The sequence below is a fragment of the Scaptodrosophila lebanonensis genome, unplaced genomic scaffold, assembly GCF_003285725.1.
Source record: "Scaptodrosophila lebanonensis strain 11010-0011.00,11010-0021.00 unplaced genomic scaffold, SlebRS2 tig00000098-arrow-pilon, whole genome shotgun sequence".
Taxonomy (NCBI): domain Eukaryota; kingdom Metazoa; phylum Arthropoda; class Insecta; order Diptera; family Drosophilidae; genus Scaptodrosophila; species Scaptodrosophila lebanonensis.
In genome coordinates this window covers 3,691,731-3,717,700 of record NW_022060568.1, presented here as the reverse complement: position 1 = coordinate 3,717,700, position 25,970 = coordinate 3,691,731, and the positions used below count along the sequence as shown (strand labels likewise).

At 36.3% G+C, this 25,970-nt stretch overlaps 3 protein-coding genes across 4 annotated transcripts; all 3 read right to left on the bottom strand.

Moving 5' to 3' along the window:
• Nucleotides 1-844: 844 nt before the first annotated feature.
• On the bottom strand, nucleotides 845-6,244 carry LOC115627831 (alpha-protein kinase 1). Of its 2 annotated transcripts, XM_030523673.1 has the most exons (9): nucleotides 5,960-6,244; nucleotides 4,267-5,886; nucleotides 4,064-4,193; nucleotides 3,387-3,992; nucleotides 3,026-3,256; nucleotides 2,523-2,966; nucleotides 1,769-2,116; nucleotides 1,656-1,688; nucleotides 845-1,032 (listed from the first exon to the last, which is right to left on the bottom strand). In XM_030523673.1, exons 2-9 carry the CDS (start codon nucleotides 5,866-5,868, stop codon nucleotides 935-937), a joined length of 3,492 nt encoding a protein of 1,163 aa, XP_030379533.1. In that variant the 5' UTR covers nucleotides 5,869-5,886; nucleotides 5,960-6,244; the 3' UTR covers nucleotides 845-934. The 2 variants fall into 2 exon arrangements, with proteins under 2 accessions (XP_030379533.1, XP_030379531.1); XM_030523671.1 differs by lacking the exon at nucleotides 845-1,032 and having other exon boundaries at nucleotides 1,445-1,688; nucleotides 5,960-6,241.
• Nucleotides 6,245-8,558: 2,314 nt separating this feature from the next.
• LOC115627986 (probable cyclin-dependent serine/threonine-protein kinase DDB_G0292550) lies at nucleotides 8,559-14,028 on the bottom strand. Its single transcript, XM_030523882.1, has 4 exons — nucleotides 13,930-14,028; nucleotides 10,096-11,752; nucleotides 9,731-9,972; nucleotides 8,559-8,906 (listed from the first exon to the last, which is right to left on the bottom strand). The coding sequence occupies exons 1-4, from the start codon at nucleotides 14,026-14,028 to the stop codon at nucleotides 8,559-8,561; spliced, it is 2,346 nt and encodes a 781-aa protein (XP_030379742.1).
• Nucleotides 14,029-20,988: 6,960 nt separating this feature from the next.
• Nucleotides 20,989-25,563, bottom strand: LOC115627879 (cathepsin L1). The gene is made up of 5 exons (XM_030523763.1): nucleotides 25,457-25,563; nucleotides 25,244-25,396; nucleotides 24,787-25,179; nucleotides 24,533-24,693; nucleotides 20,989-21,608 (listed from the first exon to the last, which is right to left on the bottom strand). The coding sequence occupies exons 1-5, from the start codon at nucleotides 25,559-25,561 to the stop codon at nucleotides 21,413-21,415; spliced, it is 1,008 nt and encodes a 335-aa protein (XP_030379623.1). The 5' UTR covers nucleotides 25,562-25,563; the 3' UTR covers nucleotides 20,989-21,412.
• Nucleotides 25,564-25,970: the final 407 nt, after the last annotated feature.

The following is a 25,970-nucleotide window of genomic DNA, read 5'->3' as shown; positions in this document are numbered from 1 at the left end:
CACATGGAAGTAAAATTAAATTGAAATTGAATTAACATAAAAAGCGAGTAGTCCAAAAGCTTCGAAGCCGACTAGCGCCATGATTGAACTGCTTTTTTAAAAGCCTTTTTAGCAAAATAGGATTTCAAAGCACAACTGCTTGGCGGAAAACTCCACATTGATGCACAGGGCCCCCGTTTTAAGGAACTCAATAAATAAAGTGAAAAAAATACTCATAGTTGAAGAAATGTGAATGGTTCCAGTCCATGTTGAAACGAAAATCATTATTTGTTCAGCTTTTAAAGCTTGAGTTATTCCACAGAAGTTTCTAGGCTTAACACATCTGACTTCGTCATACTTTGAAATGTTGTTTAAAGCGCTTGCAAAATATTCAAAATATTCATATTCATTCATGTACATACATACATATGTATCTATGATATGTATAGACATTATTGAAGGCCTTTATTTGTATGGAAATGTACACATTCTTTGTTTGGCGGTATCAGCTTTCTCCATAGACCTTTTGTGCGAAATACATTTTCCGCTAGTTAAAGAGGCAGCTTCGCCTTTCAGAGAAACAAGTTTACTTGTACATTATTTATTCAGGTGTTATATGGGAGTACCAAGACCTATGTATGGACATACATACATATATTACGACCCCTCCTTTGAAGGAAAATAAAAATTCAACATATACTTTCACATCTTCCAATGTATCGTATGCATGTATTTCTGTTACTTTTAAGATGTTTCAGACAAACTTTCTATTTTAATATGTACAGCGAAATATATATGTATATATATTTGTTAATGAACTACAATCAGTAAATTTTACATAAATTTTAAATAATTTGAGTTAAAATCACTAGGACTAAAGTTTTTATTATTATTTTTATGTCACTACCGATCGATTGGTAATGCGTGTATATGTGTGTGTGTGGAGAAACTGATGTCAATATGTTTGTATGTAGGTTTTTTTATGTGTTGTGAGTCTTTGCATTATTTCTGCATCGCATTTCCATTTCCACATTAATTTGTAATTCTGTATGCCTAAATTAAAACAAACCAAATTTAATTAAGCTGCAGTGCTTTTATGCGCAATTTAAACCCATCCATTTGGTGTTTTTATGCGCTATCTATTAAATATATATATATATATATATATATATATATATATATATATATATATATATGTATGTATTATATATATATATATATATATATGTATGTATTATATATATATATATATAAATATATATATCATATATATTAAAGTACTGATCAAGCAAAAAAAAAAGGGAAAGAATATTGAAAACCATAATTATAATCAGACACTACGCTGCTTTTCGTGCTGCACGATTATTCATAATCTGTTTCACGAGCCCAGCAAAATACTCGACTGGTTGCTTCAACGAGCACTTCGAGTCGGGATAAATATTTTAGGTTTTCTTTTTTCTTTTTCTTGTTTTAGTTGTGCACAGCGGCTGAGGAATGTTGGATACTACGCTCAAATTCTTCCAAGCTAAGCGCTTGATTTATATTTAAATGCGGCAATTTGCCAGCAGTTGCCCTGGCGAGCAGATCGGGCCCTAACCATTGCGACAACTGGTTCGTTGTGGGCGACAAACGATCCTCGCGAAGATAGTTGAGCGGACCAAGATTATTGTTCTTACTCAAGTTTCCAGCATCAGTGCTGTCGGGGACACCTATTTAGAAGAGGGAACACATATTATTAGCTTTGGTTCAGTTAAAAGTATTTACAAAATATGTATATTCTAACAATTACCCGGAGTCGTAGATTTCATGGGTAGATTCGCTTGTTGACGATTATCGCCAATGTGTACTTGCAGCATTATATGCCTAGCCTGTTGGCGCTGCTGCTGCTGCTGTTGCTGCTGTTGCTGCAAGAAATGCTGATGTTGTTGTTGCTGTTGCAATTGGGGTACACCGTCCGCAAAGCCAAAGTTCTGTGGATGCGGGGGTGGTGCAGCATGTAGGTGCTCATTTCGTTGTTCTGTTCCTTGTGTAGCTTTGAGTCTTTGCTGATGCATTTGCTGCATATCCAACTTGGATGCAAATGCTAGGGGCATTTGTTGCGAAACAGAAGTAACAGGTCCTTTGAGTATGGGACGACCTAAAAAATGGATGTGATAATTGCAAGAGAGGAATTAAAATATTGTAAATGTTTATACTTGTAATATAATTTATGTGAATACACTTGTGTGGACAGACATAAAAGGAGTTGCACAAAACAAGATTGATGTTACAAAGCCATGTACTCTTCGAAGGAGTAAGAGAGAGAGAGAGAGAGAGATATGTTTATCCAAAGAAATTGTCAGATCAATGCCATAAAAAAAGGGCATGGCGTGTACTGACGAGACCAGTCCAAAGCATACTTAGCTTGGAGTGCCAATTGCAATAGAACGGCAACAGTGCGATGGAGGAAGAATAATTTTGTCCCATATTAGTATGAAACATTTAGGCAAAATAACTTAAGCTACCCTAAAATGTATGTTAGTCTATTTAATTGCTGCTCTTACCCAATGATTTTGGTGGTGCTGCATGTGCATTAACATTTGCTGGCCATTTCATTGCCTGGTTGCGTGCTTGTGCCATTTGTGGCAACAATTTTGGTGAAATCTGAGGGCTGTTGGCATTGAACGGATGTTGCTGCTGTTGTTGTTGCTGTTGTTGCATGGCATAGTTGCCACCCAAAATCATGCGTGGTTGCATGTTCAGTGCTGGTGTTGGCTGCGCTGCATTCGCCATATTATGTGAAGCAATAAGTTTATTCTGTTGGGCACCAAACTGATAATGATACTGCGGATTGTTGGCATTATTGGCGTGCGAGGGTGTTGCAGCATCTTTATCAGCTGTCATTTTGCGTAGCACCGCAGTGGGTGTAAAGGCCAAGGGCGTCGGCGAATTTGTATGACGGAGCTGCTGACTTAAGCCTTGGCACGGAGCATTTGGTGGCGGCATTTCTAAGATATCACCAATTAATAAAAACAAATTTATTCAGAGATTGAGATGTTTTGATTACCTTCGGGCACATTTGGACACACATTCTGCTGTTGAAATGCCGCTTGATTTGCCACCAAATTATGATGACCCAGATCGTTTAGTGACTTCTGATATGTTAGTTTTTGCTGAACAGAATTTCTACCACATTCACGTAGAGCATGTCCAATTATTTCCTTCACATGCGCCGAAGTATTCGGATTATGAATCTCTTGTTCCAAAAACTCAATAGGAACCTCGCCACGAGCAATATCTAGAAACCAAAAGTAAACAAGTGCAAATGTATGACAGAGTCTCTTCTAAATTTCCCAATCACAAATAATATGTGAAGAAATTGGTATTTAATTTCCTTGCGGATAATTAACAAATAGTTCATTACTCACTTTGAATCAAATTTTGAATTTCAATTCGTTTCTGGTTTTGAATTACTTGGAGATTAGATGCAGTGGGCTCGTGCACGTTATGGGCCATTGCATTTGGGATCAGATGAAATTGTGGGTGGGGAATGGGTGATGGGCCCTGGGCAACAAAATCCATATTCCGTTGTTGCATACGCTCGTTTTGTTTCATTTGCTGTTGTTGTTGCTGCTGCTGCTGTTGTTGGTGCTGCAGCTGCTGCTGTTGTTGTTGCTGCATTTGTTGATATGATTTCTTTTGTAAATCATCGTCTTTTAGAAGAGCTTCGTTTATCGGGCACAAATTATGTTGGGGTTCAATCATATGGGCGCGATTTGGATGGAATTTCGGCAATGCTGATGTATTTATAGTCAACTGGTATAATACAGTTGGAGGTTGAAGGGGTTGGTTCTGGGTGCGCAACTGCTGTAAGAGTTTTTTGAAACCCTCAGTGTCTCGTGGAACTGGTTTCTCCGCATGTTCCTTGTGATGCACCTGAACGTCTGCCATTGGATTGTTATAGCCCATTGCGCTTTCAGGCCGTAGATCTACTTTAGTCATTTGTGCCTCCAAATCTTTTACGCTAGGAATAGCTGCAGATTAAATAAATGAAATGTAAAATAGCGCATAATACTTATTTAAATAATGTATAGAAGTTTCTTACAGTGAGCATTTAGTACGTTCGAATCGCTCGCAGGCAATGCATCGGCATTATTCGGATTAACTTTGTTGTCAAACCAACGACTAAAACGCGATGTTCCTCCCATCTCACCTTGCAGCTCATTATCGTTGCCCTAAAAATAAGTGAATATTTAAAACAGAGACAGTTTAAGAAGTTTCTTTTAATTGTAGATGCGTGATACTAACCATAAGATTATGATCCATTGGGTCCAAGTTGAGGAATGCGTCAAAGTTGAATTCAACCTCCGAATTGGCGGCAGGATTTAAGCTGTTAGTCGGCTTATTTGACCCAAAATTAGTCATCGCATTTTTATCACACTCGTCTTTGTCACTTGTGGGCTTAAATGCCAAGTTGCCCTGAACTTGTTGATCAGATACATTTTCAGTGCTGCTGCTTCGTGACGCCGTTGCCGGAACTTCAGTTGCTTGATTTTCTTTCTGCGAAATTGTTTTGCTTTCCGAATTTACGGTATTCTCAAGTTCGCCACGTTCGTCAGTACTTTCTAGGTCATCAAAGCCATGTAAGTCGATAGTTTCCAACTGCGAAGTGGGCCCAGCGCTGAACCACTCTGGCTCTTCGTGACGATCGTGCATATGATAGTTGTTGGAACGCTTTCCTCGTCCCTGGTTGCCACCACCATCCCCAAAATTGAATTTATCCTTGCTTTGGGTTCGACGCTGGCCTTGTACAGTCCTTTTATTTTCATATTGTTCTCGGCCATCTACTGGACGACGTCCCTCACTGACGCGGCGATCCGTCATGTTGTCATTGGACCGCTCCATGTGTCTACCACTGAAGGTGCGTTGTCGCTGATGCACACTATTTCCATGCTGAGCCCCCCTTTCTTTTTCCTGTATGGAGGAGGACTCTGCGTCCTGATTTTTATACTCCCAATTAGCATCGCGCGGCAAAAGCCTACCACTACCTATGCGTCGCTCTGGCATATTGAGATTACCATGACGCGTGGCTGAGAATGTGGGCGACGGGGCCGAAGATTGTTCGTAGTCTTGTTGATTTGAAACGCGCTTATCCGAACGTTCCCATTCCGATGAACCAGCACCCTTTCGAATGGGTGAAAGTGAAACCAATGAACTACCAGGAGGGCGAACATGACTCTTTAATTGTTGCTGTTGTTCCGAATTTGCTGGAGTTACGCTTCCATTACGTTCCTTTGCAACACTGCCGCCAGAGTTCGGGCCATCATCTTCACAATTAGACAAAGTGTCGGATTTTTCATTTTGTAGCTCATTGGCCTCAGCTGAAACACCTGATGTTGCTGCAAAACGACGCTTGGCGAACGCTGGCATTAAATGCGATGAAGACATACTCCGATGATCAATATTGGACGATTTATATGGGGTGTTCAGGGTGCTGTTGCTGCTAGTGTTGTTGTTGCTTGTTGTCGATGCCAAACTTGTTTGCATCGTCGGCTCTTCACTGTAGCCAGAAACAAAACGTTGATAGTAGTTGTTGGCACGTTCGCGATTTCGTACGGAACGTCGAGAACTTGCCAACCCATTCGAATTGGCCAGGCTCGAATTATCCGTTTCGGTTGTTGCACAATTTTTATTCTCATTGTTGCTGGGTACCCAATTTTGCGGAATGACGTTTATTTTCCAAAAATTCAATTTTTGCAATTCCGTTCGGTTTGAACAATTGGGACGCTGGCGAGAGCAGTCGTCGTATCGCATCGCAAGCAAATCGGCCCGTGTATATGTATGTTTCTGAGTACGTCCATAATTTTCACTATTGGGTCCGTTCAACTCCCGACCAGTATGATGGCTCATTATTTAAATATATATCAACTGAAAATTAAAAAGAATATGATTTTTCCATTATTTGCACATCATTTTTCCTTGCGACTTTCAATCCACATACCACAGAAACTGACTAACACTAACAACATGCGCACATCTGTATGTGCAAGCACATACGTTGTATATATGTATAGTATATATATATATATATATATCTATGTATGTATATGTATGCAGGTAGCGCTGTAGATGGTATTTGGTTAATCTGCACTTTTTTTAGGAAAGATTAAACAGCGCAGCACACAAATTCGCAACTATACACTAAAAATTTTGCGACCTCAGGACGTTTTCAGGTCTTTAATTAACGCTACAAATTAAATATTTAAAAAGGAAAGACAATTATAATTTACGATTACCACGGCAAATTTCGATAGCACGCAAATTATGGCAGAGGTGGCACTTGGGCTGATTTTCGCTAGTGATGGTACATTGACCAAATTAATAAATCAGTATGGAACATTTGCGTACTCGACTTTTTCTGTGTGATTGAGCTGCCAACTCTTTGGACTTTTAATGAATGCAGTAAAGCTCATTTATTATAATATTCAAATCAAATTAGGTTGATTATATATATTATATATAGACTTTTAACGTTATTCTGTAAAAAAAACGCTTCATATTTTACAGCTATATTAATTAATTTTGATAAAAATATAAGCCCAAAAGTATTCTATTGGTGACTGAGATAAAGTCAATAACAATTCAAATCGGCTAATTATAACGCTTAAAAGCGATTATCCGCAATGAACATTTGTATCGAATATTTCTAATTGCGTTTATTGAATGGAATGTGAGTACTGTTTTTCATATTAGACGTTGCTGTAAAGACAATATTATTATGAACACGATTTGTGAATTTATATTTTCTCTATGTCCGCTTAAAATAACAATTATTTAGTCTATTTTCTATATACATACATACATGTGTACACGTTTTCAATTTTTATTTCCATTGCGTATTAATAAGAAACTGTTTTTTTGCATTATGTCATTTATATATAACATTATATTGTATAAATAAAATTTTATTATCAGCATTATATCTGTGTATGCTCTGCCGCGGTTAACATATCTAAGCAACTAACAGTTAATTTATGGGGGCACATATAGCATTCAAATTATCGGTAATCGGACATTGAGAAAATAAGATTCACAAAAATTGGAAGTGACAATACAATTTATCGAACAGCTTCATTCCACAGTGTGACTAGACAGCTTTCGGAAAATACGCTGACACAATTTGCTAACACGAAATCAACTCAATGGTCGATTTGTATTATTTATTACGATAGTTTTTTTCGTTGCAGAACATATTTTAGCCACCTCAAAATACGCTCACGCAATTCGCTAACACGGAATCAACTCAATGGCCGATTTGTATATCATTTATTACGTAGCCCTTTTCGTTGCAGAACATATTTTATTCCATTCACCAAGCAAAGTATACTCGAAAATATTTATTTTCATTTGATTGCGCATTTTATTTGTACACCTTAGAAAAGGAGTCATAACTTATTAAAATTTTACTTTTATTAATCTATTTAAAATTTTGACTAATTTATAACGGACATTAAGTAACTGAACATTGGAATACAACACAAACAATCGTGCTTCCGTTTCCGCAAATCGCTGTGATTTGCTTAAGGATGGAGGTTTTTATAATTTATAAATTAATTTAAAGATACCTTTTTAAAATCATAGTTAGGTACCTGGATGTATATAGTGATATTGAAATGTTGCTGAGAAGAAGACAATTATAGCTATATATGTATATGAAAATGCATGTCACGAGCGAAATCAAAATATTACCGATTTTCATATGCTCTAGGTTTGTTGAAGCTAGCAAAAAGCGTGAGTAAGAGGAAGATAAATAGTACAGGCAGTAGTTTTAATCAGTGGCTGATACTAGTCTTAAACCAATATGCACAGTCATATTACTTGAAAGCGCAACTTAATTTCGAATGTTGAGCTTATGAAAAAAGCCATATATTTTAAAGTAACAAAACCAGTAAAAAGAAAATTTAAATATAATTAAAACTGATTAGCATAAGATACCTATGCTTAACAACCTTTTATTAAGGGATAAGCTGAAAGTTCAATGTCGCACATTGATGCATTTTAATTTAAAATCGCAAAAATAAATGCATCGATTTATCCAAGAAGTTTTCGATAAAGTATACATAGCTTTCGATTAAGCGCCAAATGCATTTATGAACAGCAAAAGCTGTACAAAATGTGCGAAGCACATTAAAATTGAAACTTAAAATCAAATAAAATATCTTTTAAAGTAGTTATATTGCTAATAAATTTATAAGTGGGAGGGATTGTTATTGATTGGGAAGAGCGTCTTTTACATACATACATATTTACATAACACCTGTGAAGTTGCAATTTATGTGCACATAACTTTCATGCGCTAAACTTACTTTCAAATTTACTTTTTAATTCCAAACATAATTTAAACAAGAAAAAAAACCGAAGGCATTGATGGATTATTTATTTAATTTACCATTACCGATTATTATTTTATAGCAATTTTCTTAAATTTTTATTACATTTATATATATGTATATATATCATCAGAAGACCAAACTAACGCCCATCATGATGTTGCTACTGATTCTTATAGCTTATTATGTAATTCTTTATTGCAGTTCTATTTAATTCAACTCCGGGCCATTTTCATTAGAAGTGGTTTCGTAACAATAAAATTGCCTAATATTGCCCATCGGATAGCTGTAGCTCCATTTGCTTGTAGAGTCGCCCAATGAATTGGGACTTGGCTGGCGTTGGTGATGCTGACGAATACTAGTCATTTGTGACTTTAAAAATACTGGAAATGTGACACGCTGTAAGTTAGGTTTCGCAGATGTCACAATTTTGGAAAACATTTTATCGTTTATTACTTTAGTTGAACCTTTTTTTTTGGAGATTTGTCGTTCTGTTTGTTGATTGGAGCCCTTTTTTTTGGCTAGCTTTCGTATGTGTCCATTCAATTCATTGGCATCCTGAAAAAGACATAAAGTACTTTTATTAAAGAAAAAACAACATAATTATGTATATTTAAAACAATATCCTAGGAACTAAGAGTTGCACAGGTGGCTTTCCTTCTATTATATTAGGGATATGTCTGCAAGGGATTTAGATTTGCAATATATCAAATATGTATTTATAATAGCCTTAAATACACCCAATCATACTTTGCTTTGAATCAAATGAGAGATGGCGAAGCAATGTTTCGGAGAGATAACGGACAAAAAGCCATAGAATTGATATTATTTTTATTAATTGTGTATTTTTAAAAGGCGGTGAATGTAAAAAGCGATTTGCATGTACATTCAGGAATACCATTATTTTTGAGGTTCTATTTCAATTAGGGTTTTAAGAGTACAACCGATGGCATTTTGTTAAATGGTGTCTTATTTTTAGGTGAACAAAATTGTAATTATTCAAAATGATTTTGATAGATACAAAATCAGCAAAAATTTAAAAACGGAACATATTACTTTTGCAGCTCATATTGCAGTTTCAAGGACAATTTGATAGCTTTAAATTAATAATACATTGCATTCGAAAAACCTAAACAAATTGCTATTATTTTAAAAGCGGAATGTTGCTGATGCATTATGGGATTTAAGGATTGTAATACCCTAAGGAGATAGATGGGGAACGGTTCAACCAATCTTTAGTTTTTGTGTTTTAGTTTTGTGGACTTTGAAATAATGATGACACTGCAAACAATAAAAAAGGCGGAACATGCAAATAGTATATGAATTTGGAATATGTGATTATTTTGTTAATATAGTAACAAATATTTTTGGTTTTTTTTTACCTCAGTGGACTTGGATTCGTTGCTGGCGTCCAAAGGCAACATTTCATCCTCCATGTTAACTTCGTTTGATGGCGTTATAAATTTATCTTTATCATTATTGCATACCTTAAAGTAAGAGCGACTGATCTTGTTATCATATGAGCAAATATTCGATTTTAAATCAAACTGATCCTCAGCATCCGTGGTGAAGCCATCGATATCGATTGGGCTCTCAGAATGGCTGCCGCTATGGGATGATGTTTCTACGGGTGAGCGGGGGCAAACGCTATATGGCTCCATGATAGTTATAGGCGTTTCATCCTCAGTTGTCTCGATATCGACGACCTCATCATCATCGTCATCATCATCTGTGTGCTTATAAACACTGTCCGATACTGATTCGGACGATAGTGACTTATCAGCATTGCCTATATTGCTCTTCTTAATTGCAACTGAGGACAAATGTGTGGTTTCGAATTCGGAAAACTCGGCTTGTTCGCTTTCCAAACTCGATTGCATCGAGTCCAGGATGGGGGAGAAAGTACTTGAAGCGGATCGGAAAATTGCACTGGTTGGCAAGCGGTTCGTTGTTGCCGTAACGGTATTATGTGTCAACACTGTTGTTGTTCTTGTCGATTGAGCGGGACTTATGTAGACATTGCTGTTCGAGTCACTTGAACGCGCGGCATAAAGAGACGTAGATACGATGGCCGCCGAGGCAACCACCGGCTTGAACGCAGAGGAATTGAATACCGACGGAATATTGCAATCCTGCAGTTCCCCGCCACCACCCGCGCTATTATTATTGGCGTTGGCATTGCCGTTGCCCCCACTGCAATTATTGCTGCTGCTAATATCAGGTAGCTTACGATTTTTGAATATACCACAAATGGCGGAATGGGCCTCGTTCTTCACATTGAACGGCTGCTGGTGGTGGTGCATGAGTCGCAAAGTATTTGATGCGCTCGATGTGGCATTCAAATCGGGTCTCACCCAAGGTATGGGACACGTCTCAAAGCTGTGGGCCGTCGCCTCGCCGGCTTTCTTCGAGTTCTGCTGCTGCTGCCACATATAATCGACGACAAAGTTACGCGATAGTGGCATTATTGACAGATCGTGCTCATTCCGCAACGGCTGCAGTGGCGATAATACCGATGAGCGATGTAAGTTGAATGGCACGCCCACTGTGGCCGCCGCCACGGCCGTTACACCCACAACAGCAGCTGCCGCCGCCACAGTGCTGTAGTTGTATTGGTGATCTGTGGGGCGTTTCGTGCAGGGACTTTCATCGCAGAGTTGCATTTTCTCATCGCTCTCACTGGGAGAGTTGCATGTGCTGCCTATCACGTTGTTGTGGTTGTTGTTGCTGTGGTTTATTGTCGCCGACGAGTTCGGTGAGTTTTGATTCCCGTTACTATTGCTGCTGCTGCTCACAAGTCGCTTCCTGGTTCCGCCATTAAACATCGCCTTGACGTCCTCCCATGCATGAATTATTTCCTCGTGCGGCTGCCCGCTCAGCATCATGTGACGCCGCCAGGAGTTGAAATTCGCGGCATCAGGCTGCACATAACGGTCATTAGTCGATATGCGATGCGAATGAAATATGAATTTGTTCGGTGAAAAAAACATTCCACAATATGTACACTTAATGCACTTGGCCCGCGAGGAATTGTAGCGGGAAGGCAAGAACGATCCACGACAGCCCCAGGCGCACTTGTGCTGCACATTAAATGCAAAATCATCTGGCAATCTGGGCGGCGTATTATCACCCAGGAAGCTCTTACATAGACGCTCCGCCTCCCTGCGCGTTATCATGCCACAGCGTCGGGAGCTTACAGGCATGGCGCCGGCCCTCCGCAGGATTTCCAATTGGACGGGCGTGCATTGGACACAGGTGATGCCCAATGCTACCCGTCGGTTGTGTATCTCATTGTAGCTGAACTGCTTCAGCAGCGTATTGGAGATCTGAGCCAGACACAGGCGCTCTTGGCCCTCGATGTACAAAGACACAATCGGTATTCCATAAAGCAGGACTGAGCTAACCTGAAACAAAAATATCCCCTTCTCTGTAGTCATACAATTAATTTTCGTGAATACTTTTAAAATACAAGACTTTTACATTTTCATAAGTATGGTTGTATAAACAAAAGTATAGTTTTATACGCGGAAATGTAGCCAACAATTAAATTCAATTAAATACTTTTTAAGAGTGAATAATTAAGAGTATAGAGTTATTATTGCCTTTGGTAAAGTGACATTCCAATGCTGACTTACGTTTAAAATATGAATCAGTTGTGCGCAAATAATTTTCAATTTTGTAAACGGCTTAAGACCCACTTAAAATTTTTATATTAAACGTATAGCAACAATTTATTGACCAACTAATTGCGCCTTCAATAGCAAATTTATTAAAAAAGAGAATGTGTTGTGAGCGAATAATTAAATTGACGGTCAAACAGGCAAACATTGTACAAGAAAGCCATTAAAAATAAACTCCAAATAGAAAAATTCTTTGTTGAAAAATTCACTGTTTGTACATCAGATAAAATCAATATTCAAATGATGAATTCCTTTTGAAATTCGACAACGTTCTTGTACGAATTAATAAGCTACTGCCAGACATGCAGACGATTTACACAGAAAATTGTGCTTTTCAGAAATGGATCCTAATAATTAAATACCCAAGGATGGTTTATTTTAACAGAAAAATTTATTTATTTTGCGTTTTTCTTCTGGGTTTCTTTTTGATTATTGATTATTATTGCGTCTGCGAGTTGTTGAGGCTGTTTTTAATTTAGTTTAATAATTTAAACTAAATTAATAACATAATTTCTCCGTTAATCAACAAAGTTTTTTTCTATAATTAGTGCATTTGGTAAATTGTTGGCATCAGCTCTACAACTATACAGCAACTTTTGTTCTTTGATTTGTCGATAATCGAATTGGCTTATAAAATTAATTTGTTTTCTGGCTTATGGGCAGTCTGGTCATAGCTTAAAAATAATTGGTTTTAAAAGAATAAAAAGTATTTATATTACCTTAGATATCATAGTTCCTAACACCATGCATAAGAAAAATAGTCAAAAGCAGCTGTATCAGTTAGTCGCATGATAATTATTATCAATACTTTTTTTTTTATATGAGACCTACAAATTAATGTACAAATGGAAATGGTATGCTTAATCGCAATTGATTCCCGATTACCTTTAATCTTCTCTAAATCTGCTATACGTTTTTTAAATTTTCAATCGAAATTCATAGGATGGTGTATCTGGGAAGATCAAAACGTATTTTCAATAGAAGTTACACTATCTATAAGATAGTTCAAGTGTTCTGCAACATTTCGAATTTTGCACAACTATCAGTTACAATATATCCCCTAATATACGACTAGTTACTAACTGTCTTTGGCGAGTTGAAAAGAAAGAAGCCATCTTGTCCCAAGCCCCCCACTCACGTATTTGAAAACAACGCAAACATTTTTAAGATACTGCACAGGCGCCTCTCTACCCTAAACTCCCAATCTTCACCGAAATAAAAGAACATATGAAGAAGCGTTTAAACGAGTTCCACCCAATTGCACAAAACGCTACAAAGATAAATTACAGTTTTGAATGGCACGTAGTTATGTTGCTTGTTACTAAAGTTGGAAACAGCGTCTTTGTCTCTAATAAAAAAGCACAGCACGTAAACTACAATACCTCTGGGGGAACATTTGTCTACTTCAGATTTATTTTTGTTTGCCACTTGCGATTTAAGGACACACCCCCGAAATGCGTTCTATTCGTGTTTGTTGAACACGGCTTGCAAAAGTTTTTAAAACCGAATCAATACCTACTTACTACTAATTGCTCTTCTTTTTGAATGAATTTGTGACGGTGAAGAGATTGCCTTTTTTCAAATTTCAAGTAGCAGCAGTCTAATGTTAATTTATCCAGCTTACAATTTGCCTGCCTTAATGAGACGAACAAGAACTTAGAAGCCACTAAAGCTGCAGCCCAGAGTTTACCTTCGAGAATATACTAGGGGCTTGTTTCTAGAGTGTTGGTTTGGGGAACTTTAATTAAGAACGCTATCTAAAGAAATCGAAACTAAAGTGTCTTATTTTTTGCAGGTAATTTGTATATTCATTTGTACATTTATTTTAGTAGATGATCGGAACACACATTGATTAGGTTTCAGGATCCTAAAGACACATGTCTTAAGGACAACGGACTTACGTGATTTGACCTTTGAGTAATGGGCATTTGATCGTTTTCCATTCCATTGGGTGGTGTTGCGCTTCTAATTGATCTTTGCGAGGACTCGGGAAAATCCATTGAATCCTAATTCTGGAAGATAACATGGAGAAATCAAAACTATTTAAAAAATCAATACAAATATAAGGATTGCCATTAAAGACCATAAAAGACTAAAAAACTAATAGCATAATGTTATAGATTCATTGTTTGTCAACATGTTTTGTTATTTTATTATATGTTTAATATATTTTATTATGTTTATCTTCTATATATATATATATATATATATATTGTGTATATTATGATGAGATTCTGAACAAATTATCTGCAGGGCTCTACCACATTTTATTAACATCACACCCCAAATTATTGCGTTTTCAATTATCATCGCCACATGTCAAAATATGATTTAATTTTCAATGCTTGGGAGTATATGAATGGTAAAATACTTTCACAATATGAATTCAACTTTAGTGGATGCCTCAGAAGGATAAGTTGTGAATTTCAAGTACCTTTCCATGCAGTTCCTTTCAATTTCCAATTTGTGGTTCCCCTTTGGCGGCCAACAGCATGCTAGCCATTTTGTGGGGGTGTGATAAAAGAAACTTTCGGCAATTTCAGACACATTGTTACATGTGTATGCCCTTTTGTTATCCCATCTGTGAAAATCTTTGTCTAATATATATTTTATACAATATTAATTTCGTAACAAATTTATTCAATCTAACTGGCATTCCGCCCCCTTGTGTGCAGAAAGGACCTTATTCAATTATATTATGCGTGTGAATGGCATAATTGAAAAGGAGATTGTCCCTAGAGACAATTCGTTAAAGATAATAAGGTTAGCAAAAAGATATAAAGTACAGATTGTTAAGTTTAATGCCACTGTTATTACATACTTACGCTTAAAACGCAAAACGAAAAGCGAAAAAGCAAAACAAATGATTACAAGACTTCTTAACTTTCGAAGGGAGCTGAGCCGGCCCAGAGGGTTGAACGAATTACAAACCAGTGAGGTAAATAATGACAAAATTATGTTGGTGTTTAGAAAAAACAGCAGATTGCAACAATCTGGCAGATGTACTTAGCTAGTCAGTAAAAATAGAAGGGGGATGATTGCCTGAGGTTAGGGAATTTTGAACGGGGTGGTTTTCGTTAACTGCTTCATCAAAAAAAAAACAACAACAAAAAAGAAGCCCACCGAGAACAGTGAAAAGCTGACAATGCCAAAAGCCAAATGCCCCACACAGTTGCGGATTGCGGAGATTTGTCTGCCAGCCCGGCACATACTAATTTAGTTCTTCGTTTTAATTGATTTCTTTTTTGCAACTCTCAACGAGTGGGAATTAACGTATCGGATTAGCAATGCATCGTTGGATTCCCTCATATAGCAAGCCTGCTCGTGGCCATATACACTTGAGTATTTATGAGTTCAAATTTCTAAGCTTCTCCAGCCCCCCGTACATAACAGATTCATAGAGCAGTGCTGGGCCCAAGTCTATTATTGAAAGTATTACTTATCAAATCTTTTTATTCCTTATTGTTTTTTCCGCATAACTTGTTGCCCAAAATCATCTCTATTATTCTTGTCATTATGTTTTAGCTGAACTGAACTTTTTCCATGCATTTATGTTTTATATAGAATACATCTTAATACAATACAAGTGCATGTAGCTGTGCTATCCGTTCAACCTATTCAAAACTTTGTATTTGTGAGATCTTTTCGAAAATTGCAAGCAAACAAAAATTGTATTAGTGTATAAAAGGGTGAATAAAATGATTCAAAATATATTATTTGTTTGTTGGAATTATTGATCGAAGAAGAATATTTTTTTAATTTTAGATATTAAAACAGTACTAATTTAAAGCAATAAAAAGTAAGGACTATAAGTAGTAAGTCTTTGATCTTTTGATAAACGCATGGACCGCGGAACTTGAGAATTTCCCAAACTATACTTACATACAAGTATGATTATAGAAAAAGCCAAAGTATTACCGCAATACTTTCTTCTATTTTACTGATGTAGTCGTATATAAAAAGTTATAATGCTGTGCAATCAGTATCTGAGGATTTGTCATAAGCAGCGAACATTCATTATTATCGCCCTAGTATTTGACTACAAGTATTTGACTCCTTGAGGCAAAGCCAGTCCAATCTAAACCTGTATACTCGTATATGTATTCATGTTTAAAAATGACGTTTATATACTTTTGAATAGGCGTTACTGATCCAATAACATTGACAATTGACTGGATCAGACCACGCACTTATCATTTACCTTATTTACATTAACAATATGTGTACAAAAACTATATTTCTATATTAACATATGAAACTTAAAAATATATAGTAGTGTGTTTCGAATTGCTGTATTATTGTGTAACGAGAAATATCTCTTTTTTATGGCAACAACAGGGTCTCTCAATAACAATAATATTGATTCCGTGTATTGTTTTCTAACAAATTCAGATTTGTTTACCAACATCATAGGCATTTTATAATATTTGTGATTTCTGGAGGCGGATGGAATAATATTGGTTGCAAAAAAGTGCGGACACTTATTTAATATGAGTAAGTAATGATTCGATATTATAGTTTCTGATGATTCCTTTTTTAGTGATATTTGGAAAATCAATAATACTAACTTTGTTTCTATTGATATCTGATCTATCTAGGTTTTTGATTTTGATTTTGTTGCCATTCTTTATCTAATATTGTAGCTTTTCCAGTTTTGTATGTTCTAGATCCTTTTTTGTTTGTTTTGTAGCCGTATTTAGTAGATAAATGACTCATAGAGTCCTAACTATTTTCAATAGCCTAAATTTGACTAAAAACTGTGCATTTCATTTGTATCTACAAGTACGTATACAAGTATGCTACTATGGTACAGGAGTATGCACCTGAACAACGTTTTTTTAGATGTACAATTACAAGTGAATTATTTTATGGCCATACTGCATTTAAATGAAATGGCAAACATGCAAAAATATCATTTGTGATTGATGATGTCCTGGCACACACCACACACAAAAAGTATCCACGAATGCCATGAATATTTTAAAAATGATTCAATTTTTTCCATTCATATGCATATACATTTGTGTCTGTCCTCTAATTGACACACACACAAGCACACGCACACACACACACACACACACACACAGTGTGACAGAGGAGGGGCGTACGCAACTCAATTTGAATCAACACGATTGCGATGCCAATGCAATTACCTCAAATTAATTTGAGTGCTTTGTTTATATAAGGCGTGCTGTATGCTGTCACTGTCACTTCGGCTGTGGCCATGGCTGTGACTGTGACGGTGACGGTGACTGTAGCTGTGGCTGTGGCTGCCCACTCAGATTCTCATATTTCAGAGTTTGAGTTTTGAACGAATACACACACACACACCTCCGCCCCCACATAAATGTAGAAATGTAAGAATGTTCGTATGTACATATGGTTGGGCGGCTATTGAAATCGAAAACGATTACAGCAGAGCTCAGTATAATAGTACAGTGGAGCAGAATAGAGCAGAAGACTCGTTTGTACGAGTATGTACTCGTAAATGCCAGAAGGGTGGTTGAAATTTGAAAGCATATGCCCTTTTGACGAATATATAGAGGCAGATAAAGACTAAAATACCCACTGATGAGTTGGCAATAATTCGGTTGAGTGGTTACTGTCAACAGGCAAATAATAGGTGTTCGTTCGTGTTCATTCTCTCGACGATGGGCGGGCGTTCGTCATGGGTATTCCACGGTTGCTGTTGCCGTAGCTGGTGCCGTAGCTGGTGCTGGTACTGTTGCCGGTGCCGGTGCCGGTGGCGCTGCCGGTGATGGCCTTTTGTTTACACGTAAAACACCATACATATTTAATTGGGTTAAATTGCTTGACGATTAACATTTTGGGAATGAAATGCGCGGATAATTGAGTTTACTTTGTCTAATTAGAACTGGTTTTTTTTTCTTCTTCTTTTCCACCCACCGTATATATGTATATATATTTTTTTTTACTCTGACTGTTCGCTTGTGATTTCTGAAAATATTATTTAAAGCTTTTGTCATGGATAAACAATTTCTAAAATTTACAATGCATTGCATATCCGGTGCGTCCATGCCTTGATTCCGCATAAAATTGATTTATTCTTACTGTGAGAATTGTGAAGCGGAAATTCCACAATCTTTTTTCTAAAATTAAAACGTCAGTCAAACCCAATCCGATTTATTTAAAACAAACTTGTTTGTGTCAGCTTGTCACTGCAGCCTAGGTTGTTGTGTTGCTAATGTTGCATTGAGGGTGGCAGCAGTGGCTGTGGTAGTGCCAGATAGGAAACCACGTCTTTTGCCAGTCTTGTTCTCCTCCTCCTCCACCGCCTCCGCCTCCGCCTCCTCCTGCCCATTCCTATTCCCGTTCCTGTACCCGTGCCCGTGCCCGTGTTTTGAACTCCCGTGGGCAGTGCAGCAGGGCGTGTCACGTTTGCCGACGCCAACCTAAATGAAATGACACCATCCTCTTCCCAACTGTTGAGCGCCCAGTACAGAGAGTCGATGGCTGCCGACGCATTGCCTGAAACGCTCCCTCAAGCCAACGAGCCCACGAGCGTGGATTGGAGTTAATTAATTATAATAGGACCCCTACCCCAAGAGCCGTGTATAAAGGCAAATGCGATTTGCTATGACAATTTACTGTACATTAGCGTTTGAGTCTGTCTCTAGGATTAAAAGTGCTTTTCAACAAAGGTTACGAGTACGAACAGAAAAGACGGTCGCATATGTATGTTACTCTACAACTTATATGTTTTTTATTAAATACCCAATTAACAAATGTTTGTTTTATTCAATAGCGGGCACACACATCATTCATTTATATGTACTTGTGGTACGTTTGTATAAATGATTGTATAATCATATTCAAAGGAAAAGTTGTGTAAAGACATAGCCAAGTCATCAGAGATTCTCAGACAGGCAAATAATTTGCAGACAAATTTGTAGAATTTCACAGATATGCCATTTAAAGAATGTTCTTTTAATAAAAGCCATTAAGAACCGTAGCCTTTAGCTTTAAAGAAAGAATTGTTGTTTGAATTGTCAGTTTTTAAAACCTTATTTACTATCTGAACAATCGCAATATGTTGAAAATTCGTCACATAGTTGTAAGGAACTTATAAATATTGAGGCGCAAAGAAATCACCTGGAAGTGTAAGTCTTTCATAAATAGTCGTATTTTTCGCAGTTTTCTATACAGTTGAGAATCTATAGGCCTATAATGAGCTTTAGAGGAACAGCGCTCGGCAAACGTGACCGTTGATTCGATATTAATGGAGCCTTTGTATTCACTAAAAATTTTTGTCCAATCCATGCAATTTTTAAAAAAAACTTTAGATGAATAAAATCCCCTTGAAGTTGGCAATGTGGTTCTAATTCAGACAAATGTTGGATCTCAAGAATCAAATGAATCTACCGATTTGACTTATATAAGTATTTATAGTTGTAAAGCTTCAGTTCATGAAATGCTTCTTGAGAAGGAACATCTTTAGATTTCCCCTAATGTGAAAACGAATATAGTCAAAAAATAAACAAATTTTATGAATGCGTACTATATATAGTATGTATACCTATTGTCCGTATTCGTCGTATCACTGCAGTTGATGGATTCTATTGCAAAATTTTTTCATTTAACATATCAGGTAAGGTATACGCATATAAACAATACTATCATTAGCGCACCGTAGCTTACATACTCTTTCCAATCCATTATCCAGCAGCAATCAGGATGTTTCTTATTTATGATTAAAAATTATATCTTACAATATATATATATGTATATATAACATTGATCGTTGATAAAGATAAAAAAAAATACACTCACTCACTGCAGATGCTGCAGGTTGAATTTGCAAGGTTGTTTTGGAACAATTACCATTTTACAAGTGTAAAAAAATAATAAAAAAAATTTGCTTGGGGCGATAGTTCTATGCAAGATAGTTCCCAGGCATTCTCGAATTTCAGCGAATAGTTCCTAGGGAAATTACATAAGTTATGTGTATGTATGTATGCATATACATATGTATGTATGGATGCTAGCCACATATGCTATAGAAATTTCTTGGCTAAGATCTGTCCATATTCAATTTTTATAGATACCAACGACAGCCAACGAAACAATGTCGTTTTAACATTCCACATACATTTTGTGATAAGTTTTCAAGACAATCAACTATGCTTGATTACAACTATCTTGATTACATATATAATTATAGACATACATACATACATATGTGCTTTGATACATTTTCTTTTTAATTGTACCTATTCAAGTAGTCCAAAGTTTCGGTATTTGTCTTGTTAAAGACACGGTGACAATGCGTTATCAACTTTTATTTGAAAAAAAAAAAAACACATATAGTTGTATCAATTTATTGATCGTTAGTTTTTAGTCTGAAGTATTGCTTCTTAAACGAGATAGTGTTGATGATATTTTTTCGGAAAACATTTTAGCACTCCTAAAATAGCGCGATATCGTCGAATTGCGCGGCATGGAATGTTAGCGAAAACTGAATAACAAAGTTCCGATTTTACCCACAGCTTACTAAATAGCCAAAGCCAGGCCAAGGAACGGAGGTCGTCCACAATACCACTTGGGGTGTCCAATAAACGCACGCCAGTCTCACCGAACAGCCAATGAGGGAAGACCACAAAAAGGCAACGATCACGATTCAATGGGCACGACCGAAAACTGGGTATGTCCTGTGTGGTAGCTGAGCGAATCGCAGGGCTTCTCGCTAACAATATGGGCGTGGCCAAGCGATGCGCCTGCGCCCCAACTGCACAATTGCCGTTGTGTGAGTAATATGTGTGCCGTTAGAAGGCGTCTGAAGCAGCCCTCAGCAACATTCAGTATTCCACTCACCTTATACAATCATTTTTTTCACATACCCGTGTCCGTACAAATGCCTGCACAGGAGACCCCAAAAATACATATACTCGTTGTATGTATGTACATGTATATATATGTATATCAACACAGAAGCAAATACATTTTGGCACATAACACGTATTTTGTATTTTGAACTCAACGAACTGTGAATATTGCTTTTAATTTAATTAACTTTTCCAACAAAATTGTGGCATGAAAATTAAATTAAGCGATTGGGAGTTGGAGAATTACCATCATGTTATACCTATTTGAGTGTCTGAGTGCGGAGGAATGCATTTACATATAAATGTGTCTGCCGACTTACTTCGATTTTAATTGTTTTTGAACAAGAGCATTGATATTAGGCTTGCCCTAGCCACTTATGTATGTATATATGAGTAAGTATGTGGACATAATCAATCGTTCATACTCGCAAAGCCGTTAAAGGATCCATTTGTATTATGTGCCTACTTTTGATGGGATTACGGCGTACGCTAACTTTGACCTCACGCTCCAAAAAACTATAGAAATATTTATTTAAGCATCTTATACCACGGCGTAAGCAGCATAATTTGCAACTCCACACAGATTGCGGCCTTTCCGCAGCTTCATGTAGCCTCTCTCGCCCCATTTCTCGCCCCACCAATTCTTCAGAATCCAGTAGTCCTTGCCATAGCCTATCACTAACATGGCATGATTCACAGTATCCGAACTACAAGCGGGATCATCGTAGACGCCATCACTGCAAAATAGTAAAGGACATAACTTTTCGTTTATTATCCGCTCGAGAACGATTAAAAAGTGTTGCATACCTGCGAGGCGCAAGATTTCATAAAACACACTTATAGAGGTGTAATTTTGGATTCCTGAACACCTTTTATCGCATTCGATTAAGCAAAGATACACATTGAAAATGGTTGACAAGCTTAATCGTTGAGATTAATTCCGATATTGTTTTCAAAAATATCAAGAAGCAATTTTCGATTTTCAAACAAGGCTAGTCAGCAGTAAGTCTTCTATCTAGCTAATTATCTAGTAATAGCTTATTTATAAACAGATATAAGATACATTGCAATATATTAGTTAAAATAATTTATCTATATAAATAGTTTGGCGAGCGGGAAAATTTATAAGTCTATGTTTAAAAATCGAAACTGTTTTGATTTTAAAACTATGAAAAGATAAACGGACATTTTAAAGTATACTAACAAATGCAACTCATGATTATACCACCAGCTCGTCACTTTATTTTGCTATTTAGAATTAAATCAATAACTTTTGCTGATATTCAAAATTAGTTCAGCGGAAAGCTTATTGTTTGAAGGCACATAAGTACTAAATAAAAATAACAATATAGAAAATAAAATAAGAACAATAAAAAAACAAACCGAAAAAAATCGCATTTGCAGTATTTGCTTAATGTTTCAAATCAACTTGGAAATCAAAAATTCAAACTCTTACCGATTGTTTTTATTTAATGTCACAACTCATATTATTAAATATTTATACGATTTAATTTAAAAACCAACCCTCCTCAGGCTTCTCATACGACGAACCTAACTTTAAGCAACAATATTTGACTTATTCGCATTAATATAGTAGCATAAAGTTATACAAAAAAATCTTACAATAATAAAAGGCACAGCCTCCTCCGGGCTTCTTACATGAAGCACCTTACCGGCTTATATAGTCGACTTTATTACTTACTACTTTATTACAAATAATGATGATGTTACTGTTTTAATTTAAATAAATAAATATTGTTGCCGTACCAATTAATAATGGTCAAAAATATTTCGTGTATTAAGAAAGTTGTCTAATTTAAATTGCTTATTAAACTTTTTTTTATGAAACGTGTGTATGTTTCGATATGAAATTAAAGGTAATTAAATTATATTTTTTAAATACATATACATGTACTCGTATGTATGTAAATAGAGGACATTGAAAGTTGCACTATCAAAAACTTAATTGTGGTTAGGGCTCGTATGTTTACTATACTTGTATATTGGTAATTTGATGAATGGAAAACCACGTCCCTCCACATAATTGAAGTCCAAAAGCTGTCAACATTTTATTGGTGATAAAGGGATAAAGGGGATGGTTGAATTTTTGACTTGATAAAACAAATGAATTAATTTCATTCTTTCTGACGGTAGTAAAGAATATTTGAAATGTATTTACTTTAAATAGGAAAAATAAATTAGGTGGCTTAGTTCGTATCTAAAAGGAAGTACTTCTTTCTTATCAATAATAAATCCCGCTAAAGATGGCTTTAATATCTATTCAGCTATACAAAGAAGCATGAGCACATAAAATACAATTATACATGCGAAACTGATAAACCAGGTTGTGTTAAGGAACTTGAGGCCTACTGAAGCGAAAATGACGAGCACTAGTCGGGAATGTAATAAATAATATCATTGATGAAAGAATATAAATAAATAAATGGACCGCAAATAAGAGTAGTTTAAAAAATGTTCATAGTTGCTTTGCTGGCGTGAATTGTAAAGGGATTTAAAACATGCTTGTAAAAAAATAAACCATGAAGGAGTAACCTCGTTCAAAATGTTAGACGTCATGAATTTCTGACAAAATAGAACCCAAAAATCTGACCCTCTATTGTCTTACTTCTCCTCTCGCGATTATTGGATTGCATTTTGTGATTCTGTGTGTGGGTTTTCAAATTCGCTTTTGTTATTAACACATAGTATGTATTGTAAGATTGTTTCCTCCTACGCGTTTCGTTCGCGTATATTAAAATAATTTCTGTTGCTTATCAATCTTTCTCTTTTTCTGTTGCTCTATCTCTATTTCCTTCTTTCTTTTTCTCTTTCTCGTTCTACTTCGTACTTCCTCTAATTAGTTGTTGAATAGAATTCATTTTCCACCTTTATCTACTTTTTGTATAGTTTTTTAGGTCTTTAATGTCTCTGACCACATATGGCTGTGAATCGGGGCATAGCTGGCCAATTGGCAAATAAAATTCCCCCAACGTGTCGGAGGCATTAATAGACGTCATTGTACAGCTTTGTGTTAAGCGTTCTTATCTTTTAAATGTAGTTTAAATTGTTATAAAAATAAAATAAATAATAAAAATAATAAACATAAAGCTTTCTTGGGCACAAATTGTCTTGTTGTATAAGACCTATTCAAGGCTACATCTGTATGAAAGGAAGGAAATTTTGAAATAAAAACAAAGAAGTACTTATGTTTGGTTTTGGATGATTGTAAATGCACTTCTCCGCTTCTAAATAATATATAATCATAACATTTCAATAGCAAATACATTTACACCTATTTATTTATATTTATGCATATAGTCCATTCCGATTTAGACTTTCAAAAATTATTTGTTGTAACAAAACACTCTTCAATATCAGATATCTTTGTAAACAAACAAGTTAGTCATACATAAACTTCTTAAACCTGATAATGGTAGTCCTATTTGGACCTTATTCGAGTATATTTTGTAAATTTTCAATGCGACAGCTTTATAGCCAAGAAATTAGTTTGCATACTATAAATGAGATGTAACACATCTACGTTAAAAATACCGGCATGCTATACACTCGCAGTTAATATCTATGAACTATTGTACTATTTCCATATTCAGTAATGCCAAGAGCTTAACAAAAAAAAAGTAGTGCCATAGCAATTACTTACCTATATAACTGAAAAGTTTTCGGAGTTGCATTAATGGAGACTGCGACGGGACCAATATGAGTAACGGCAGCTTGGATGGCGTTTTCATCATTTGGTGGCAAAATAGCCCAAGAAGTAACATTGACGACGGCCAGTTCTCTAACGAATTGGCATCTTCCTTTCTGCAGAAAACATATTTAAAGTAGCTATTCATTTATATTGTAGTATATAAGCATGTATATGTAGTATGTGTGTGTATATAAAATTGCAATTACCCTTGCTGTATATTTGTAGTCTTTTGATCTCATAATGCCGCCAGTGCTCTGTAAATATCTCAGAGTATTGCGCAAAGAGCCACCAGTACATCCTTGATTGCCAAAAGAGACGCTGCAGTCCACAATTTGTTGTACACTCAGACTCAATATGCGTCCTGTCCGCTTAAAAACCTGCCCCTCAATGCTTTGTGCTATGCTGAAGGCATAGCAGGAACCACAACTTTGCTGATTCTGAGGCTCTGTAACAAAGCCTTTGGTGCGCCAATCCAGACTTTCGGGCAAGTTGCTCATCAACGGTGATCCCACAATGTCTGCAGCATTCTCTTCAGTGGAATTCGGTTGGCGTTGACTCTTCAGTAGTCGTAGGTATCCCTTGAGGTATGAGTCGGTGTTCTGGCAGTAATATATTGTATAAATAAATTATGCCCATCATTTTCCAACATATCTGTCCACCTACCATATCAGCCAGCGTATTTGTGGCCAATCTGAAACTGCATTCTCCACTTTGAAAACGTTTGTTGTGCTCCTCCACCACCTTCTGGTTCTCTTCATAGGCCTTATAGCTACGGATTTCGTCATAGACGCGAGCATAGTTCTTGTTGTTGGCTTTCTGAAGTGAACAGAATTCAGATAATGTGGGTATTACGAGTATTCAACAGCAGTTTCGCACCTTAAAATTTTCAAAACCCTCATCGGTAATTATCTCAGATTCGCTGCTGTCTGAGTTAATGGCTGATATACAGAAAATGCTAAATATAATTACAAGTCTCCACATTGTTCCCGTCATTTCAGCAATGACATTAATAAATGCATTTCAATATAAACTTTGTGCGCAATGCCATTGCTGAATTGTTGCAATTCAGCAAATTTGTATGCACTGTCCGCTCACTCGGCGAATGCCCGTACAACGAGTGACGGGTGCACGATTTAATGGGGCATATTGATTGAATTCAATTATATGTGACGCCATAATATAGTTGATGTAGCGGGCTTTTAATTGGATGCCTCTTAAGTGCAGATTCATATTCCGTGCATTTATTTAAGGCAATTAAAAAATCGTGTACAATGATTCCCATAGCAACTACATACATACGTGTATAAGAACAGTTTTATTGATTATAGTTAGTTCACTTAGTATTCAGCTTAGCTATGTACTCGTACATACATACACTTAATACTACGTA

What these genes read in the sequence shown, in the direction of transcription:
- LOC115627879 (XM_030523763.1), bottom strand. Translation starts at nt 25,561, where the DNA reads ATGTGGAGACTTGTAATTATATTTAGCATTTTCTGTATATCAGCCATT. An exon ending in AGGGTTTTGAAAATTTTAAG is followed by an intron (nt 25,397 to 25,456) that starts GTGCGAAACTGC and finishes TGTTCACTTCAG; the next exon opens with AAAGCCAACAACAAGAACTA. An exon ending in AAAACTTTTCAGTTATATAG is followed by an intron (nt 21,609 to 24,532) that starts GTAAGTAATTGC and finishes ACTATTTTGCAG; the next exon opens with TGATGGCGTCTACGATGATC.
- LOC115627831 (XM_030523671.1), bottom strand. Translation starts at nt 5,868, where the DNA reads ATGAGCCATCATACTGGTCGGGAGTTGAACGGACCCAATAGTGAAAAT. An exon ending in AATTCAAAATTTGATTCAAA is followed by an intron (nt 3,257 to 3,386) that starts GTGAGTAATGAA and finishes TTTGGTTTCTAG; the next exon opens with ATATTGCTCGTGGCGAGGTT. An exon ending in CATGAAATCTACGACTCCGG is followed by an intron (nt 1,689 to 1,768) that starts GTAATTGTTAGA and finishes TCTTCTAAATAG; the next exon opens with GTGTCCCCGACAGCACTGAT.
- LOC115627986 (XM_030523882.1), bottom strand. Translation starts at nt 14,028, where the DNA reads ATGGATTTTCCCGAGTCCTCGCAAAGATCAATTAGAAGCGCAACACCA. An exon ending in TTACTCAAAGGTCAAATCAC is followed by an intron (nt 11,753 to 13,929) that starts GTAAGTCCGTTG and finishes TTTTTGTTTCAG; the next exon opens with GTTAGCTCAGTCCTGCTTTA. An exon ending in GTCCGAATCAGTATCGGACA is followed by an intron (nt 9,973 to 10,095) that starts GTGTTTATAAGC and finishes GCTCACCCGTAG; the next exon opens with AAACATCATCCCATAGCGGC.